General features: G+C 52.9%; 6 protein-coding genes across 6 annotated transcripts; 4 read left to right on the top strand and 2 right to left on the bottom strand.

Moving 5' to 3' along the window:
• Nucleotides 1-3,552: 3,552 nt before the first annotated feature.
• On the top strand, nt 3,553-5,439 carry SEPMUDRAFT_43982 (uncharacterized protein; the record flags this gene model as incomplete). The annotated part of the gene is made up of 2 exons (XM_016908911.1): nt 3,553-3,739; nt 3,908-5,439. The coding sequence occupies 2 exons, from the start codon at nt 3,553-3,555 to the stop codon at nt 5,437-5,439; spliced, it is 1,719 nt and encodes a 572-aa protein (XP_016760833.1).
• A 615-nt stretch (nt 5,440-6,054) lies between these two features.
• On the top strand, nt 6,055-9,970 carry SEPMUDRAFT_149300 (uncharacterized protein). Its single transcript, XM_016905473.1, has 2 exons — nt 6,055-7,981; nt 8,050-9,970. The coding sequence occupies exons 1-2, from the start codon at nt 7,865-7,867 to the stop codon at nt 9,775-9,777; spliced, it is 1,845 nt and encodes a 614-aa protein (XP_016760831.1). The 5' UTR covers nt 6,055-7,864; the 3' UTR covers nt 9,778-9,970.
• On the top strand, nt 6,136-7,506 carry SEPMUDRAFT_44763 (uncharacterized protein; the record flags this gene model as incomplete). Its single annotated transcript, XM_016908942.1, has 1 exon — nt 6,136-7,506. The coding sequence occupies one exon, from the start codon at nt 6,136-6,138 to the stop codon at nt 7,504-7,506; it is 1,371 nt and encodes a 456-aa protein (XP_016760832.1).
• A 456-nt stretch (nt 9,971-10,426) lies between the features above and the next one.
• On the bottom strand, nt 10,427-11,319 carry SEPMUDRAFT_45138 (uncharacterized protein; the record flags this gene model as incomplete). Its single annotated transcript, XM_016908952.1, has 2 exons — nt 10,427-10,884; nt 11,070-11,319. The coding sequence occupies 2 exons, from the start codon at nt 11,317-11,319 to the stop codon at nt 10,427-10,429; spliced, it is 708 nt and encodes a 235-aa protein (XP_016760830.1).
• A 675-nt stretch (nt 11,320-11,994) lies between these two features.
• SEPMUDRAFT_163783 (uncharacterized protein) lies at nt 11,995-13,094 on the top strand (the record flags this gene model as incomplete). Its single annotated transcript, XM_016908080.1, has 3 exons — nt 11,995-12,304; nt 12,442-12,584; nt 12,696-13,094. 3 exons carry the CDS (start codon nt 11,995-11,997, stop codon nt 12,978-12,980), a joined length of 738 nt encoding a protein of 245 aa, XP_016760829.1. The 3' UTR covers nt 12,981-13,094.
• Nucleotides 13,095-13,134: 40 nt separating this feature from the next.
• SEPMUDRAFT_149298 (acyl-CoA N-acyltransferase) lies at nt 13,135-14,007 on the bottom strand. The gene has a single exon (XM_016905472.1). The coding sequence runs from the start codon at nt 13,938-13,940 to the stop codon at nt 13,248-13,250; it is 693 nt and encodes a 230-aa protein (XP_016760828.1). The 5' UTR covers nt 13,941-14,007; the 3' UTR covers nt 13,135-13,247.
• Between the last annotated feature and the right edge of the window lie 757 nt (nt 14,008-14,764).

Below are 14,764 nucleotides of genomic sequence, written 5' to 3'. Positions count from 1 at the left end.
TAAGGTAGTACCTATGGACGAAAATAGGTACTTATAGTTCAGGTAGGTATTTCTACTAGAAATATGTCCATGTACCTAGGTAGTACCTAGTACGTGCCACTGCCTGGTCATCTTCATCATCTTCATCATCATCATCATCATCATATTATGTATGGATCGCACCTACCACATGGTGTCTTGTCACTACCTCCTAGGTAGTCGCTGGTTTCTTTTTTTTCTGTTGCGCCTTGCGACATATATTTATGGATGTAACCTGATGTAAGGTACATGGAGTTATAGGTCGTATGCCGGCCGGAGATTTTTTGTTTGAGTGGTGCTGCTGCCTTGATTGAGGATGGAGGGATACCAGGTACCTCTTAGGTGGCGGGCTTCAATCATGATGCGTAGGGTGGGTAGGTACCTTACGTGTGTTGTTCATCGTCGCTATGTACCTACTAGGTTCATGTCTTTGTCTTGCGATGGGACGTGAATCGGTGATACTTAGTAAGGTACTCTCACTTACCCAGGTACACACCTAAGGAATAGTACCTAGGTACCTAGGGTACAGTACTACCTGACTATAGGTAGGCCTTTACGTGCAAGCTTCCTTTTGTCTTTCAAGACTACCTACCTACCTAGGTAAGGTACATGTACATACGACTGTTACCTTTTTTGGTTACAGCTACATGAGTTCGGTACTCGTCTGAAATACATCATCATACCTTACGCGGATATTGCTTTTTTTTTTCGGGGAGGCGCGCGTCTTTGCAAGAGAAATACAGGTTCCATCCTGGGCGCGAACTGCCGAAAGACAATAATAACCTGGAATAAATAATAATAATGACACTGCACACGCACGCATGCACGCACGCACAACAACATGCGAGGAGGCTTTGCGAAACCGTGTGGCGCATGGCCGGCCGTCTTCTCGTGTGAGTCGTCTCCCCTTCCCTTCCCTTCCCTTCTGTTTTTGCGACGTGGCACGCTCACGGCACTGCGCGGGACATGCTGGGCTGACGGGCTGGCTGGCTGGCTGGGTGTCAGATGGGGTTCTTGTTGCTGGTTTCTCCGTTCCCGGGAAAAGGAAAAATTGAAAAATGCTTTTGCAAACGACGGAAGAGGGATCGGACAGGTACATAGTGTACCAGGTACTGTATGTCATCATTCGCACTGACGTTTCCATGATGTGAGGAGGAGGAGGAGGAGGAGTTCCGCGGGCAGAAGCGGAGGCAGCAAGTATGTACAGGTGTACCTGAGGAACTAAGGTATGTACGGCACCTAGGCAGTAGACACTTCTACCTACTGTATGTACTGTGTACAAGCATCTTCATGCATGCTGCGTGTGGCGCTGACCTCATCCAAGTGAGTAGGTAAGGTAGGTACATGTACCTGTAACTGTAGTGGTAGTAAGGTGGGCAGTTCTATCGGGCGGTGCTTTCTCGTGTGCAGTGCATGTACTGTAGTTGTTCTACCCATTGCTGTTGATGTTGTTCGCAATGTGCGCTCAAACACACACGCCGCTGTCGAGATTGTCGTCGTCGTTCCCCACCCACTTTGACTTCGTCGGCAGCTGACCCGGCGAGGCGACGCAAAGGTTGACGCGAGGCATTTTTCAGGCTCTCAGGCTCTCTTTCTCTCTCTCGCTCTCGGTTCCGCGTGTGGCCACTCTCCCTCCGACCTCCGTTCTGCCTGGACCCTCGGGACGCCACTGACTACATGCCTCTGAGCCACGCTAGACCGTGTTGGCACATGCAGCCCGGAATATTGGGTTCTGGCGCGCAAGGCCGGCTTGCTTGCAATGCTTGCTTTGCTGTTGGCCTTCTTTGACGTGTCGCATCACACTCGTCTGTCCACCACTACCGACCTACCTGACCTTACCTACCTTACCTTACCTTACTGACTGTGTTCCTACGACCCCTTCCACCACCCACTTCTTCTTCTTCCTCCACCTCCACCTCCACCTCCTCCTTCTGCTGCTGCTGCTCCGGCAGCGTGCCACGAACCCTGCCCCCGCTACCCGTTTCAGCACCTTGCGACGACGTGCTCTGATTCCCACCCACCTGTACATCCTACGCCAGCTTCGTGCACGCCATCTGAATCAACACTTGTCCCCTCCCTCTCTCTTCTCTGCTGCTTGCTGGAGGGTCTAGATCCTGGATCTGTGTTGGTCCTGACCGTATCGCCCGACTGCCGCGAATAACCCGACGCGAGCGAGGGACAGCCGCGCGGTGTGGAAACAAACATTATTGCTGCAAACTACATTCCGACCATCTTTCTTCCGTGAACGCAACCCGACGAGCTGAGTTGCGAGTACTCATCCACCTTGCGAAGATCGTTCGCGCGAAACATCGCCAGCTTCCCAGACGAATCCCTCGATACAGTACATGTAGTTGGCGAGATGGACTCGCTGTGACGCACGAGACCATCATCGCGGAAAAATGATGAGACACTCGCCACTCTGCAACTCTCAAATTGGAACACTAAGCCATAAGCGTCATGGCGAGCAAAGAGGGCCAGGGCATCTTTCGCTCCGTTAGTGGACAGACAGAGACGGCGGAGCCAGGCAATGGTGAAGCAAATGAAAATGCGGGCAGAACAAGCGAGAGATCGACGTCAAGGAAATCGTCCAGCACACAATTGAGGCAATCGACACACTCTTCGTCTTCCGGATCATCTGTACCGACGCTGAGGAAGTCCGCATCAACGAATCTGACACCGTTTACCGCATCGCCTGCACCTGGAGCCAGCCCGCGAACATCGAGAAACGCTTCCCCCATACGCCAGGATAAGCCACCACTAGTTCCGAGTGCCTTGTCGACGCAGCCATCTGCCGCAGCAATCCAACGGGCATTGTCGGCATCAAGTGTGCCGCACCTGCAACAGAAAGGCTCTGCAGTAAGCGAGGCTGTATCGAAATTGCCAGGCCGAGTGCCGAAATCTGTAACTCCTTCTGGGGAGACCACACCACAGTGGCCTATTTCGCCACGTCTCAAGTCGCCGCCTCCATCTGGGCCGAGTTCGAGACGTGGCTCTGCCGTTGCACAGCAAAGAAGGCCAGAAGCGTTGGCAATGCCGAGCATCCAGGTAGTAAGCTCTACACCACAGACCCACGCTCCCGAGATCGGATCCACTCGAAGCACCGGTGCTGAAAGTCAACGGCCCGATGTACAGCTTCAAGCGCCACCATCAGCCAAAGCTTCGACACGAGGCGCGAGTGGGAAGTCAACACTTGAGACCGTGCAAGAAAATATTGGTGATACGCACGATCCCCGTGCAGCAGCCATGCAAGCTGCTGTAGACCTTAAACCACTTACAAAGTTGAGCGGCGACGATCCCAAGAGATCACCAACGAGGACAGACCATGATACCCTCAGCCAGCCTGGCGAGAGCGGCAGCGAGAGCGCTGGTAACAAGAGTGACTCGAACAAACGCGGACGCCGACAATCCACTGGGGCCAGTTCACAAGCAGCTCAAAGTCAACCACCTGCGGCCAGAAAAGCCAATACCCAGCAAAAACCAAGTCACTCAACTGGCCCAACTGCTAAAGAACGACAAGCGGCTGGTAAACAGAACATGACTGTGGAGACAGAGACCGTACAATCCATTCCACAATCACAGCTTGCTCCTGCAAACGATCGTTCAAATCAGCGCAACGAGAACAGCGGCACAGTCAAGCTCAAACCCAGCAACGAGACAATCAGACCCAAAAAGGAGCGCAAGAAGGCCGCGCCGAAGACGAGAAGCGTCAATCAAGGTACAGGTACGTAACATAGTGCTCATGCGATTTCTTCTTCTGCGCGCACATCACATTGTCTTGATGTACTTACCCGACGCTTCCATGCGCATCTTACCCTCTCTCTCTCCCTGTTCCTGTTCGCAGCATGCTCAAGCATTGTCTCGACCTTTTCTGACAGTTCTGTACGCAAAGCCACGTCCAAAGCCGATCTCTTCGAGGCGAGAGTGGCGAACGCCGTAGACGAAGCGAACACTTCTGACTCCGACGAGACATTTGTTTACGAATCGAATCCTCCGGAGCAGCCGCGACGTCAACGACATCATTCGAGGACACCAAGCGTCACCTCGTCGCACAGCATGGCTGACCAGCAACGGGGACTGATCAGAGGTTATAATGATCCTTTCGATGGCCCAAGGGTCGGTGGAAAGCGAAGCATGAAATTCTCCACTAATCCGACGAATCCCTATGGTCTCGATAGCCCCGACAGCAATAACGGCACAGTGCGTATGCACACTCCGAAGCATATTGGCAGGTTTGGCAGGAGCGGAAATCAATCATCGTCTCACGACCAAGATTCGCCTTTCACGCAAGCGTCAAAGCTCCGCAACAACCACCTTGTCCAAGACCGCTCAAGACCTACATCGCCAAGAAGTCCCCAAAATATGCAGTTCCGCCCGAGTAGCTTCTTCTCCAGCAACAAGAAGCAAGAACAGCCTTACGACTTTGACGCTGGGCAGACTGCGGACGATGAGCGCACTCCGTTGATGGGCCACGGGACAGTACGAACGCCCAGACGATCTCACTATCATCCTCATCGATTCAGCAATAGCATGACTCACTCGATGGAGAATTACTACACCGAAGAGGAAGAGCCACGAGGCTGCTTCGGCGTCAGAAAGTGGGGGGGATGTCTTCTGACCACACTGGTGCTAATCCTCGTGGTCATCTCTGCCCTTGGCTTTGTGTTTGCATCTAACAGACCCCTAATGGATGTTAAGGTACACAAAATCCATAATGTGCTGGCGAGCGAGACGGAGTTAATGCTCGACCTCCTGGTCGGAGCTGTCAACCCGAATACACTTGGAATCTCTGTCAGCGATCTGGACGTTAGCATATTCGCCCGCAGCAAGCACGTCACGAAGCCCAACAGAACTGAACCCGAGCATCCTGTCAACAGACGACAGATGCGCCGTGGACGACGCGCAACTGTTTCTGACGACATTCCAACCAGCCCCATTCAGGACCCAGATGGCCACTGGCACGCTCCTGGCGACAAGGATCCCAAGGACGACCCTAACATTGATGCTCGGACACTGAAGCTTGGCGAGGTGTTCCACTTCGATCAAGCGCTAGTATTCGAAGCTTCTCCCCTCAAGCAGCATGAACATATCTCCTCGGGACAGTTGCGCTTAACGAAGCCGGGAAACAGGACAGAGTCGCGCGGCAGCGCCCACTGGGAGGAGATCATTTTGTATCCCTTCGAGCTCATCGTCCGAGGTACGATCAAGTATCAGCTGCCCATCTCCTCCCGCCTGCAGAGCGTCGCCATCGAAGCCAAGACCATTGTACACCCCGAGGAGGACCTCGATAAGCACGGCAACATGAAGACTGTCCCGGTCAACCACTCGGAAGATTGGCAATGGATCGAAAAGCCTGGAATCAACTACGATGATGCTGAGGATGAGTCTGAGACTGGCGCAGGGGCGGTTGAAGAGATGGGATAGGACAAAGATCGTTGCTGCACATTGATATCGATTTTCCAAGGTGCATATGCTTGCGTATTCCTTTTATGAGCGTTGAAGCGAGAGAAAGACATGTGATCTGATGATATCATTGGTATCAAAGGGCAATTTTTGAAAAGCTTTGGCATCTTATGACCGAGCGAGGCGTCCCACTGGCAGATGCAGGAGGGATATGGGACTCCGGACAGAGTACCCACGAGGCGCAACGCCAGGTTTCCTAGCAAGAGCGTAACAAATGTACTTTACGCACCTTTCAAGGGTACCTTATGTCCCTATGTATTGGGTAGACAAATGGAATAAAAAGACTCCAATTGTACATTTCCTCCAGAAGCCTGATTGGGTCATGCTGCACAGCTGCAGCTCGCCGGTCCCGCCTCCGCTTCCGTTCCCGCAGAGCCTCTTGGTGTCACTCTGTCACTCTGTACCTGTCACTCTGTACCTGTCCCTCCACTTCTTCATCACTCAACGACCACGGCATTGACGCGACAGCCGGAAGACAGCACACAGCGCGCACGCGTTATTTTCACAGGATTCGAGGTCTATTGCTACTCGCTCACCCACATCACTCGCGCGACCTCACCTCACCTCCCTTTCCGTCAAGGACCGACTCCACAGGCAGCTATGCGATAATTCATCTGCACGAGCGCCATCGCCATCGCCATCGCCATCGCCGTCGCTATGAATCACGAACTCACCTTGACTATTTCTCCGTCACATTTCTCCAAAGACACGCCAGCCCTCGGGAAGAATGGCGGTGGAAGCGTTGCAGTACTCCCACCCGTGGGCAAGACTTCGGTGGAACGCATCAATCTCGAGCCTATCTACGCGCAACTCAAGGCAGCGTTGGGTGAGTCATGGAACGATTACAAGACGGCCCTCAGTACGTTCGTCCAAGGCGGCCTCAATCAGGCAGAGCTATCATGGGTTCTTCAGCCACTCCTCACTCCGGTGCCGATCATGATCCCAGGCGCGGACCCGGCCAAAGCCCCTGCGTCGACTCTACATCTTCACAACCAGCTGCTGATGTCCATGTACTCAAATACCTTGCGCGACCCGCCCGCGACAGATGTTGCGCCCTGGGTCGTTGCAACCGACAAACCGTCCAGTACTGCTAAGAACACTGGTGCGGGTGGTGGTGCAAATGACAAGGCGGAGGAGAGGCTGAAGAGGGAAATTATGAACTTCCATCCACGGGACAGACAGAGGATCAAAGCATTGAAAGAAGAAGGCCCGCGGTCGCCTCGGCAGAATGTATTGCGGCAGATGATAGAATATGGGGACGAGCTAGCTGCAAAACCGCCTGGCACTGGGAGCGGGCAGAACGATGCGCAGGCTGCGACACCTGGTTTGGCGAGGAACAACTTCGACATCGAAATTCAACGACGATACGCGCAGCCCCTTGCGAGCGAGCAGCTGGAATTCCCGAGCCACAACGACCTGCAAAGTAAAATTGAGCCTATATCTTACGAGCGGGGTCTGACGGGTGGCGTACAGCAAGGTATGCAACAGTCCTGCTCAGATCTTCTCGAGCAGGCTACCGAAGTATTCATTAAAGAAATGTTGAGCGGCTTTCTGGCGCATGCGCGCAGCAATGCCGTGGGCCGAGAAGGTGTGCAAACTCATAGATTCAGGCGTCAGCTTCGAAAGGAGGAAGACGACGCTGAGAGAGGAGTGCTTCAGAGGAACTCGGGCGGCATGCTACCTGTTGAAATGCAAATGCAAGCTTCCCGACAACCACTGACAATGGCAGATATGCGTCTCAGTCTTGGTCTGTCAGATGGTTACTTGAAGCAAGATCCTTTTCTACAAGAGCGAATTCAGTTGAAGCATTACCCAGTCATGGTCCCGTCTACTACATCTGGACCCGATGCCAATGGCTTTTCAGGACGTGTCACGAATGGGGTGAGGGGATCCGGGGGCGGAGGTCCTAACCATGGTGATGCTATGGACCTTGATGACTTTGACTACGGCATTTACAAAGGGGTGGGCAAGAGCGATCATGATAATATTATGGGTGCTTTGGACGATTGTTTACTGGCGCCTGGCTAGAATCCAGACTCCGAAGCTGAACATTCGACGACTGACTACCCGGCGAATCATCATAGGGGATCTCTATTGGAGGACTACCGGACTGGGGTGCACTCGGCTCGTGTTGCTGCAATGGCCGCCGAAGCTGGCCGAAGAAGGAGAGGTGCAGCGTTGCCGCGTTCTGGAAGGAGTACGGCATATGATTCGGCACCGGTTGGAATGAACCGGCTCAAGCGATCGAAAGAGAGCCAAAAGTCCACTGCGGAAGGCGGCACCCTCACTGAAGCTAAGGCTACTGAGCCCGCTGGCGTGGCTGTTGTCCCTACGCAGAGTGCGAGATCTATTGGTGCGACTAGGACAACAGCCAGAGCTACGAAAGATGACATCAACCTTCGAGATCGCAGTAGAGACATCCGACCCAGCGCGGAAGCCACTCGCAGTAGGGAGGAATCCCGAGAACATGATCGGCGAGAGGCTCAAACTGCCATCCGTGAAAGTAAGATGCAGACTGGGAAAAAGAAGCGGGAACAGCCTGCCAAGATCGACGCTGCTGACTCTAATCAGGCCGAAGCGGCTTCAGGGCGCGATAACTTCAAACGGACGGCGCTGTTGGAACGAACGGTTTTACTGTCTGACGAGGAAGACGCCGATGTGAGTGTCAAGCCTGACAAACCGGTCCGTAGCACCACAGGCTCGCCGACGCCGCAGACGGCGAAGCGAGCACGACCAGCTGACGATGATGTTGCGCTGTCAGGGGTTGATTTACCCGTGGAGGGGAGACTGGGACAACCTACAAATAGAACTATTGCTGCCACGGCAGTCGGTCATGGCAAGCCGAAGAACGAAAATACATTGGTGAATGACGAGCTCAGGATGTCGAGCAATAGCTCTGCTGCTCAGAATGTCTTTGGCGATTTTGGAAGGTTCATGCCAAACGATCCGAGTTTAGAAGGGTCGCTAGAAGCAGCAAAGAAACCAAAAACTGCACTTATGTTATGTGGTCTGGACGAAGATGCACCTCGAGAGTCCGATACAGAGTTGTTGCCTGAGCAAGAATTCCCGCGCAATCCCTACTCTGTGCCTGTTCAACACGCTCCTGACCGCTTAGTCGATGCGCCAGTTTCTCAGTCTCTCCACGGCAGCTCAGCTATGGCCAAAGAGTCTCCAGCGGCAAGTGCAAATCCGACCATGCTACAGACGGCTGGCAAGAAGCCACGCACAACTTCACCTCCGCTACCATTCTCACGGACCCCTCAACCTCCCCCTTTGGTGCACTCCCTTGGGGAAGCTGCAACTTCACCCGCAGCAGGTGATACTGTCTTACCAGAAGTGATGAACTCACCACAAGTGACGAACTTACCACAAGTGACAAAACTTGGCGACGGGACTATAGTATGCCCCCTCCCGGACAGGGGCCTTTCAAGAATGTGCATCAAGGTTACTCATGGTGTCCATCGGGCGAGGAATATGCAAGATCACATTCGCAGAGTGCACCCAGAGGACTTTGTCCATGGAATGTCGGCAAGTGAGGATAGCATCCAGCGTATGTTCAGCGGCGCCCTTGCCAATCCTGCCGTGGCGCAATTGATCCACCAGCTGGAAACAAAGCAACTGAGTAAGAGAGGCAGTCATACAGGAGTACAGGATAGCCAGAACCAGGATATCGCGCTGCAAAAGCTTCCAGCGGCAACTCATGACTGCGTTGATGATTTGGTCGTCTCCGGCGTTGGAAGCAGCTACCCAAATGCATTGAAAGATAATCTCCACAACTCGCAGAAAGGGCTTGAGCAACGAACAGCTGGTCGGGTAGCTCCGCCTTTGATTCCACAACCACACATATCGCCATCACTCTCGCAGAACATGGCTCCAAGACGAGAAAGCCCAGCTGGCAGACCCAGTACGGCGTATCAACCAGCTCCTCCTCTGACCAGAAAAGACAGCCATTTCAGCAGGCCTCGTGGTGAGCCCGTGCAGCGCGCTCAGCAGCAAAGGAATTTGTCTTCGCAATCCCTAGCACAGATGCCACCTAGCATGGCGCCGCCCTTAACGCCTCAGCAATTCGCGCAGATGCAGAGCATGATGCTGCCTAATCCATATACATCCGAATCGGTGCCGCCGCCTGCTTTGATGACCAACAGTGGAGCATGGTATCACAGCTTTCCGCTCGGCCATGCCGGCCAGGCTCAGATACCACAGCAGAGGCCGCACTGGAACCCGGTTCGTGTCATGGACGGCCATCAGCCGGACTGCAGATGCGAGGAATGCACATCAGGCATTGCTTCGTATCCTTAGAATGGCGTCGGCGATCACAAGCCTTGTGCATGGCCATGGCGCCTTGGTTGGGCTCGCAACAGCACCACATTGATGCATGGACTGAAGAGCAGGCATTGACGGGGAGCGATGTGAAGCCCGGTCGACCACACTGCCGACGCAAATGGGATAGCGGTAGGTAGAGTTCTAGTGTTCGTCAGACTTACGATTTTCCCGGCTCAATGTCGTGTCTACCTATGGTACATGTATACAAAGTGACATTAGGTGTGCAACGGTGAAGTTGGTGACTCCTGTAAGTTCAGTCGGGTAGCGTGGTACGGTTGAACTGTTTTTCTGTTTGTGCTAAGCGAAGTAGATCCGACTTGGCTCCGCATCGTTGAGAAAAGCTTAGTCTCCCACCCGGACGGACTTGGTTCCGTTCCTAGGAGGTAGGTGCATGTACCGGTTCGACCCCCCCGCCCCCCTCCCAGAATTTGACCGACTTCACCGGGAAACATGTTCCGGATAAGTACCAGGTAGGTAGCTAGGAGGTACTCGCCTGTATCGGAATCGGAATCGGGAGCTATATACGGATCAACAGCAGTACTTCGGCGTCCGTCCCACATGGGAGGAGGATATGAGTGGGTGTGTATGATGTCTCCAAAATACAATCTCAACGCTACCACAACAACTAGCTCCACGTGCTATTGTACAGTACCAACTGCTGCTCCTGCCACTCCATCAACCCTTCCCAATCCATACACGAATGCACCACGCCCCAACTCAACCCATCTTCCCAAAACTCCTTGGGACTCCCCGGCGGCGAATCGCTCTCAAACACCATATTATCTCCACACGTAATACTCAATCGCAAATACTCAAAGCAATGCTCCACATGCGTGATCCAATTCCGATCAAACGAGGTATCTTTGAACGGATCAATTTTGTCATAGACTAATTCGTTGTATCGTGTTCGAATCATGTGCGTGCAGTGTAGCTGGTGGAGATTACTCAAGACGTAGAAATTGAGAAGATTGGGCGCCTTGGCTGCTGCTGGAGGTGGGTCGATGAATGTGAAGAATGGGGCCCGGATTCCTGCGTCTTGGATGTTGAAGGCGTGCGGGTTGGAGAGGTAGATGGAATCTTGACCTGGACATGATTTTATATTATCGATATCGTGATGATTAGGTGTATTGGTGCGGTGCGGCTGGCTTTTTGGGGGAGGGGGGGTTTCTTTTTCTTTTTCTTTTTCTTTTTTTTTTCAAATCATATTTCGGTTAGGAGGAAGAGGAGGAAGAAGAAGAAGAAGAAGAAGAAGAGGAATTCCCACATACTCTTAGTGAGAGCCATCCAATTGGCCTTCACTTCGGCCGAAGGTCCCATGTAATGATAATTGGGACTAAAAGGTACGTCATGTCGAGTGCGCATTATCTGCTGCAATGCTGAAGGCTCGGGTCCGAGCTCGTTTGTGGTGGTGGTATTGATGCCATTGCTGCTGCTGCTGCCAGACTTGAGGCCCGCCAACCAATAGCCGGTCGCCAAGCCCAAGGTGATGTTGAACAGAGCAAAAGGGAGATATTTCATCAAACCGCCTGTACGAGGTTTGTTCGTACTCTTGGGCGAGTACCTCGTGGTGGGTGGTGTGGTCTTCCCGAGCAGCTGGTCGTCTTCGTCTCCCAGCGCCGAATATGCGCGCTCTCTGGGCCTATATCGCGAGAAAGGCATGTTCTTGTCCGGTCGGAATGAAGGTGGCTTGAGAGAAGAAGTGGTAAGTCGGCGGCGATGCAAATTGCAGTGGAAAAAGAGACAAAAAAAGAGGGAAAGTAATCTCCCAAGCGATTTTGGTGGGTGAGGGACTTACATGGCAACACTCCACTCCTTGTTGGAGGGGCTTTGGAGCCAATTCAGCTGTAGCTGAAGCGGATGCCGACGATACGAGCTTTTGACATACTGTTCTGTCTTAGGAGTTACGAGTCGGCCTTCGAGATGCGGGAAATGTTGGTATTGGGGAAAAGTGGAAAAAGACCTCCACTTTCTTTGCATAGCTGCAATAGGCAAAGTAGGTATACACGCTCTGCGAAAGAGGGAACTGGCCCAGGTGACCTGCGGACTCCGGAAAGTCGCAACTCGTGATCCGTCAGTCGTATTTCATATGGTTCGTGGGCCATCTATACTCACCGACAGTCGACTCCCTTCTTCTTCTTCCTCTCATCCCGCCCACCCACTCTTCCTGACACTGTTACATGCTCCTCCCCTTCAATGGTGGACTTTGCACACAAATACGAAGAGGTTCCGACCCTCGAAGGTGGCAGCCCGCCCGTTCGAAGTTCTCGCAGCAGGAGCAGCATCTGGCATTATCTCTGCATTTCCATTCTCGCCATCGGGTGGGTGGGCACCATTGTGTACAATCATCGTGCACCGCCCAAAGAAAACGGTCCCTTACATCTATACACCAACACGCCGATTCCGAAAGAAGTCTTCAAGCCCGTCAAAGTCATTTTCGATAAAGATCCCAAGTATATGGGATATTCGAAAGAAGTCAACGATGAATGGGATTTGCTTGTTGCTGGTAAGTGTTTTGGGTGGAAAAGAAAGGAATTGAACAGGCACCGGTTTTCTGTCCTCTCCGTCATCCTTTTGGAAGTAGAAGTCTGCCATGTCATGTGCTGATGATTTATGCGTGTTTCTTGTTTTCCTCTGTCACAGGTCATGATGCTCTTTGGGTAGAAGACCCGGACAAATATGGTCTTGGTGAAGGGATCGTGGCGCCGTTCGACCACCCTAATACACCTATACCCAAACCGCGGAATTTTTACGTCGTTTCGCTTCTTCATCAACTTCATTGCTTGGTATGTGACCTTTTCATTTTCATTTTCCTTGTGCTTGCTTTCTTGACGTTCATCCCCGGCTTCCCTCCTACTGGTACTGTGACTGATCCTACCTCTTTCTTCCCTTCGCAGAACATGATTCGATACCAATACTACGTGGAGAAATTCCAAGTCGAGAATGACGAGCCCGTCAAGTGGAAAGTCCATGTTGAGCACTGCTTCGAGTACCTGCGTCAAGCAATCTCCTGTGGCGGCGATCTGGTCATCGAAGGCGAGAGTCAGATCAGGGTCGGCCATGGCCATGCGACTTCGGTCACGGGCTGGGGAGTGGAACACGATTGCATTGATTTCGACAAGCTGCTGGACTTCCAGAGGCTGCAGGAAGCCAGGTACAATCAGACCTGGCAGAATCCGTAAAGATGCAGAAACCAAGCGAGTTTTTTCGATTTTGTCTTCTTGTGTGTGATTTCATTCAGATAGCAGTCGACCTGGTAGAACCATATGAAGTGCATGCTCCCACCCTCTCTCCCCCTCTCTCCCTCCCTCTCTCTCTCTCTCTCTCTCTCTCTCTCTCTCTCTCTCTCTCTCTCTCTCTCTCTCTCTCTCTCTCTCTCTCTCCTACTACTACTACTACTAGTACTACTACTACCGAAATCTCCCCGTTTGTTTGTTGGCGAGGAAATTCTACAGGCCATAAACCGACAAATCCTCCGCCATCCCGGGTTTCACCCACACCGCGCCCTGAACATTTCCAAACTCCTTGAGCGTTCTCACGCCTCGATCGACAAAGCCCAGACTTCTGAACACGCCGTTGGAACCCTCGTTCGTAGGATCACACAGGCCCAACACATCATACACATGCAATTCAGACTCTGCCCACGCCAAGAGTCCTGTCGCTGCTTCTCGAGCGTAGCCCTTCCGCATATAGTCCGGAAGAATCGCAAACCCCAGATCCGGTGCGGAGTAGGCGGTTGGATGTGCCCCGCGAGTCAGCGAGACGGTACCAATGGGTTCTTCTTCACTAGGTGGAGGTGGAATTGCCTCGGAGGATTCATTTCCTGGAGGTGACTTGAGTGAGACGAGATAGGTGCCGTACCCATTGCGTGCATATTCGGCCTGGAAGCGATTCTCGATGAGCTTTCGAGCCGCTTCGGTGGTGGTGATGGAGGTTGGTTTGCCACCAGTGGAAGCAATAAACTCTTTAGTGTTCCAGAGCTTGACCATGAAGTCGCAATGGCTCGACACAGAGGGTTGTAGGTGGGTGAGGACGAGGCGTTCGGTCTCGATTCTGAACTTGGATTCGGTCATCTCGTCCTCTCGTTGGGATCGTCGCTCGTGGGAAGGTGACTCGCTGGCCGTGGTAGACTTTTGTAGCATGTGAAGGTCTGATCGATGTCCATACCGTTGTTCTCCATCTCATGAGGCACTCGTATCCGGACATGCGCCCTGTATAACGCATGTTCCGCTGACGAGCACCCTAGGTGGAGGTGCATGCAGACGGTGTCCGAAGTGCGTCTTGGCAAGTATCACGTCCGGGATCCACATCCACGGGATCCACGGGATCTAGGCAAGGCTTGTTATGGACCTCACCTCCCTCGACGGAGGGAGCAGCTCTCAAAATCCCCAATCGCAGCTCCAACAGGCTTACATATCGGCCACCGAGTTCACCAACCAACCAAGCAATCAACCAAACGGTCCTCGACTTGATCTTTTGATCTGCAGTTGGCAACCCGACAGCGTGACTATGGGCCCCATGAGCATTCCGTCGGCGCCATCACAAGACAGTGCCTTTCTTCGAGTGGCCATGCATCAAAAGACACTTGAGGGCTATCTCTGGGCACGGGAGCCACAGGTAGCTCTAGCAGCGGTTTGGTACACTTACTCTGGGTGTCGGCGCATGCTGAGAGTAGCGACGTACAACAGGCGTGTCTTGCCTCGTCACAATAGACTTGGGATGCGAAGAAATGGTGCGAGTCTGGCACATACAACGAGAGAGAGAGAGAGAGAGAGAGAGAGAGAGAGAGAGAGAGAGAGAGAGAGAGAGAGAGAGAGAGAGAGAGAGAGAGAGAGAGAGAGAGAGAGAGAGAGAGAGAGAGAGAGAGAGAGAGAGAGAGAGAGAGAGAGAGAGAGAGAGAGAGAGAGAGAGAGAGAGAGAGAGAGAGAGAGAGAGAGAGAGAGAGAGAGAGAGAGAGAGAGAGAGA

Source organism: Sphaerulina musiva (genome assembly GCF_000320565.1).
Source record: "Sphaerulina musiva SO2202 unplaced genomic scaffold SEPMUscaffold_5, whole genome shotgun sequence".
NCBI lineage: Eukaryota > Fungi > Ascomycota > Dothideomycetes > Mycosphaerellales > Mycosphaerellaceae > Sphaerulina > Sphaerulina musiva.
This window is presented reverse-complemented; position numbering and strand designations above follow the sequence as displayed.

Bases quoted from the DNA above. Each gene is read 5' to 3' on its own strand.
- SEPMUDRAFT_149300 (XM_016905473.1), top strand. From the start codon at position 7,865: ATGACATCAACCTTCGAGATCGCAGTAGAGACATCCGACCCAGCGCGG. The intron at 7,982-8,049 runs GTAAGATGCAGA...GACTCTAATCAG, and splicing joins TCAAACTGCCATCCGTGAAA to GCCGAAGCGGCTTCAGGGCG.
- SEPMUDRAFT_149298 (XM_016905472.1), bottom strand. From the start codon at position 13,940: ATGCTACAAAAGTCTACCACGGCCAGCGAGTCACCTTCCCACGAGCGA.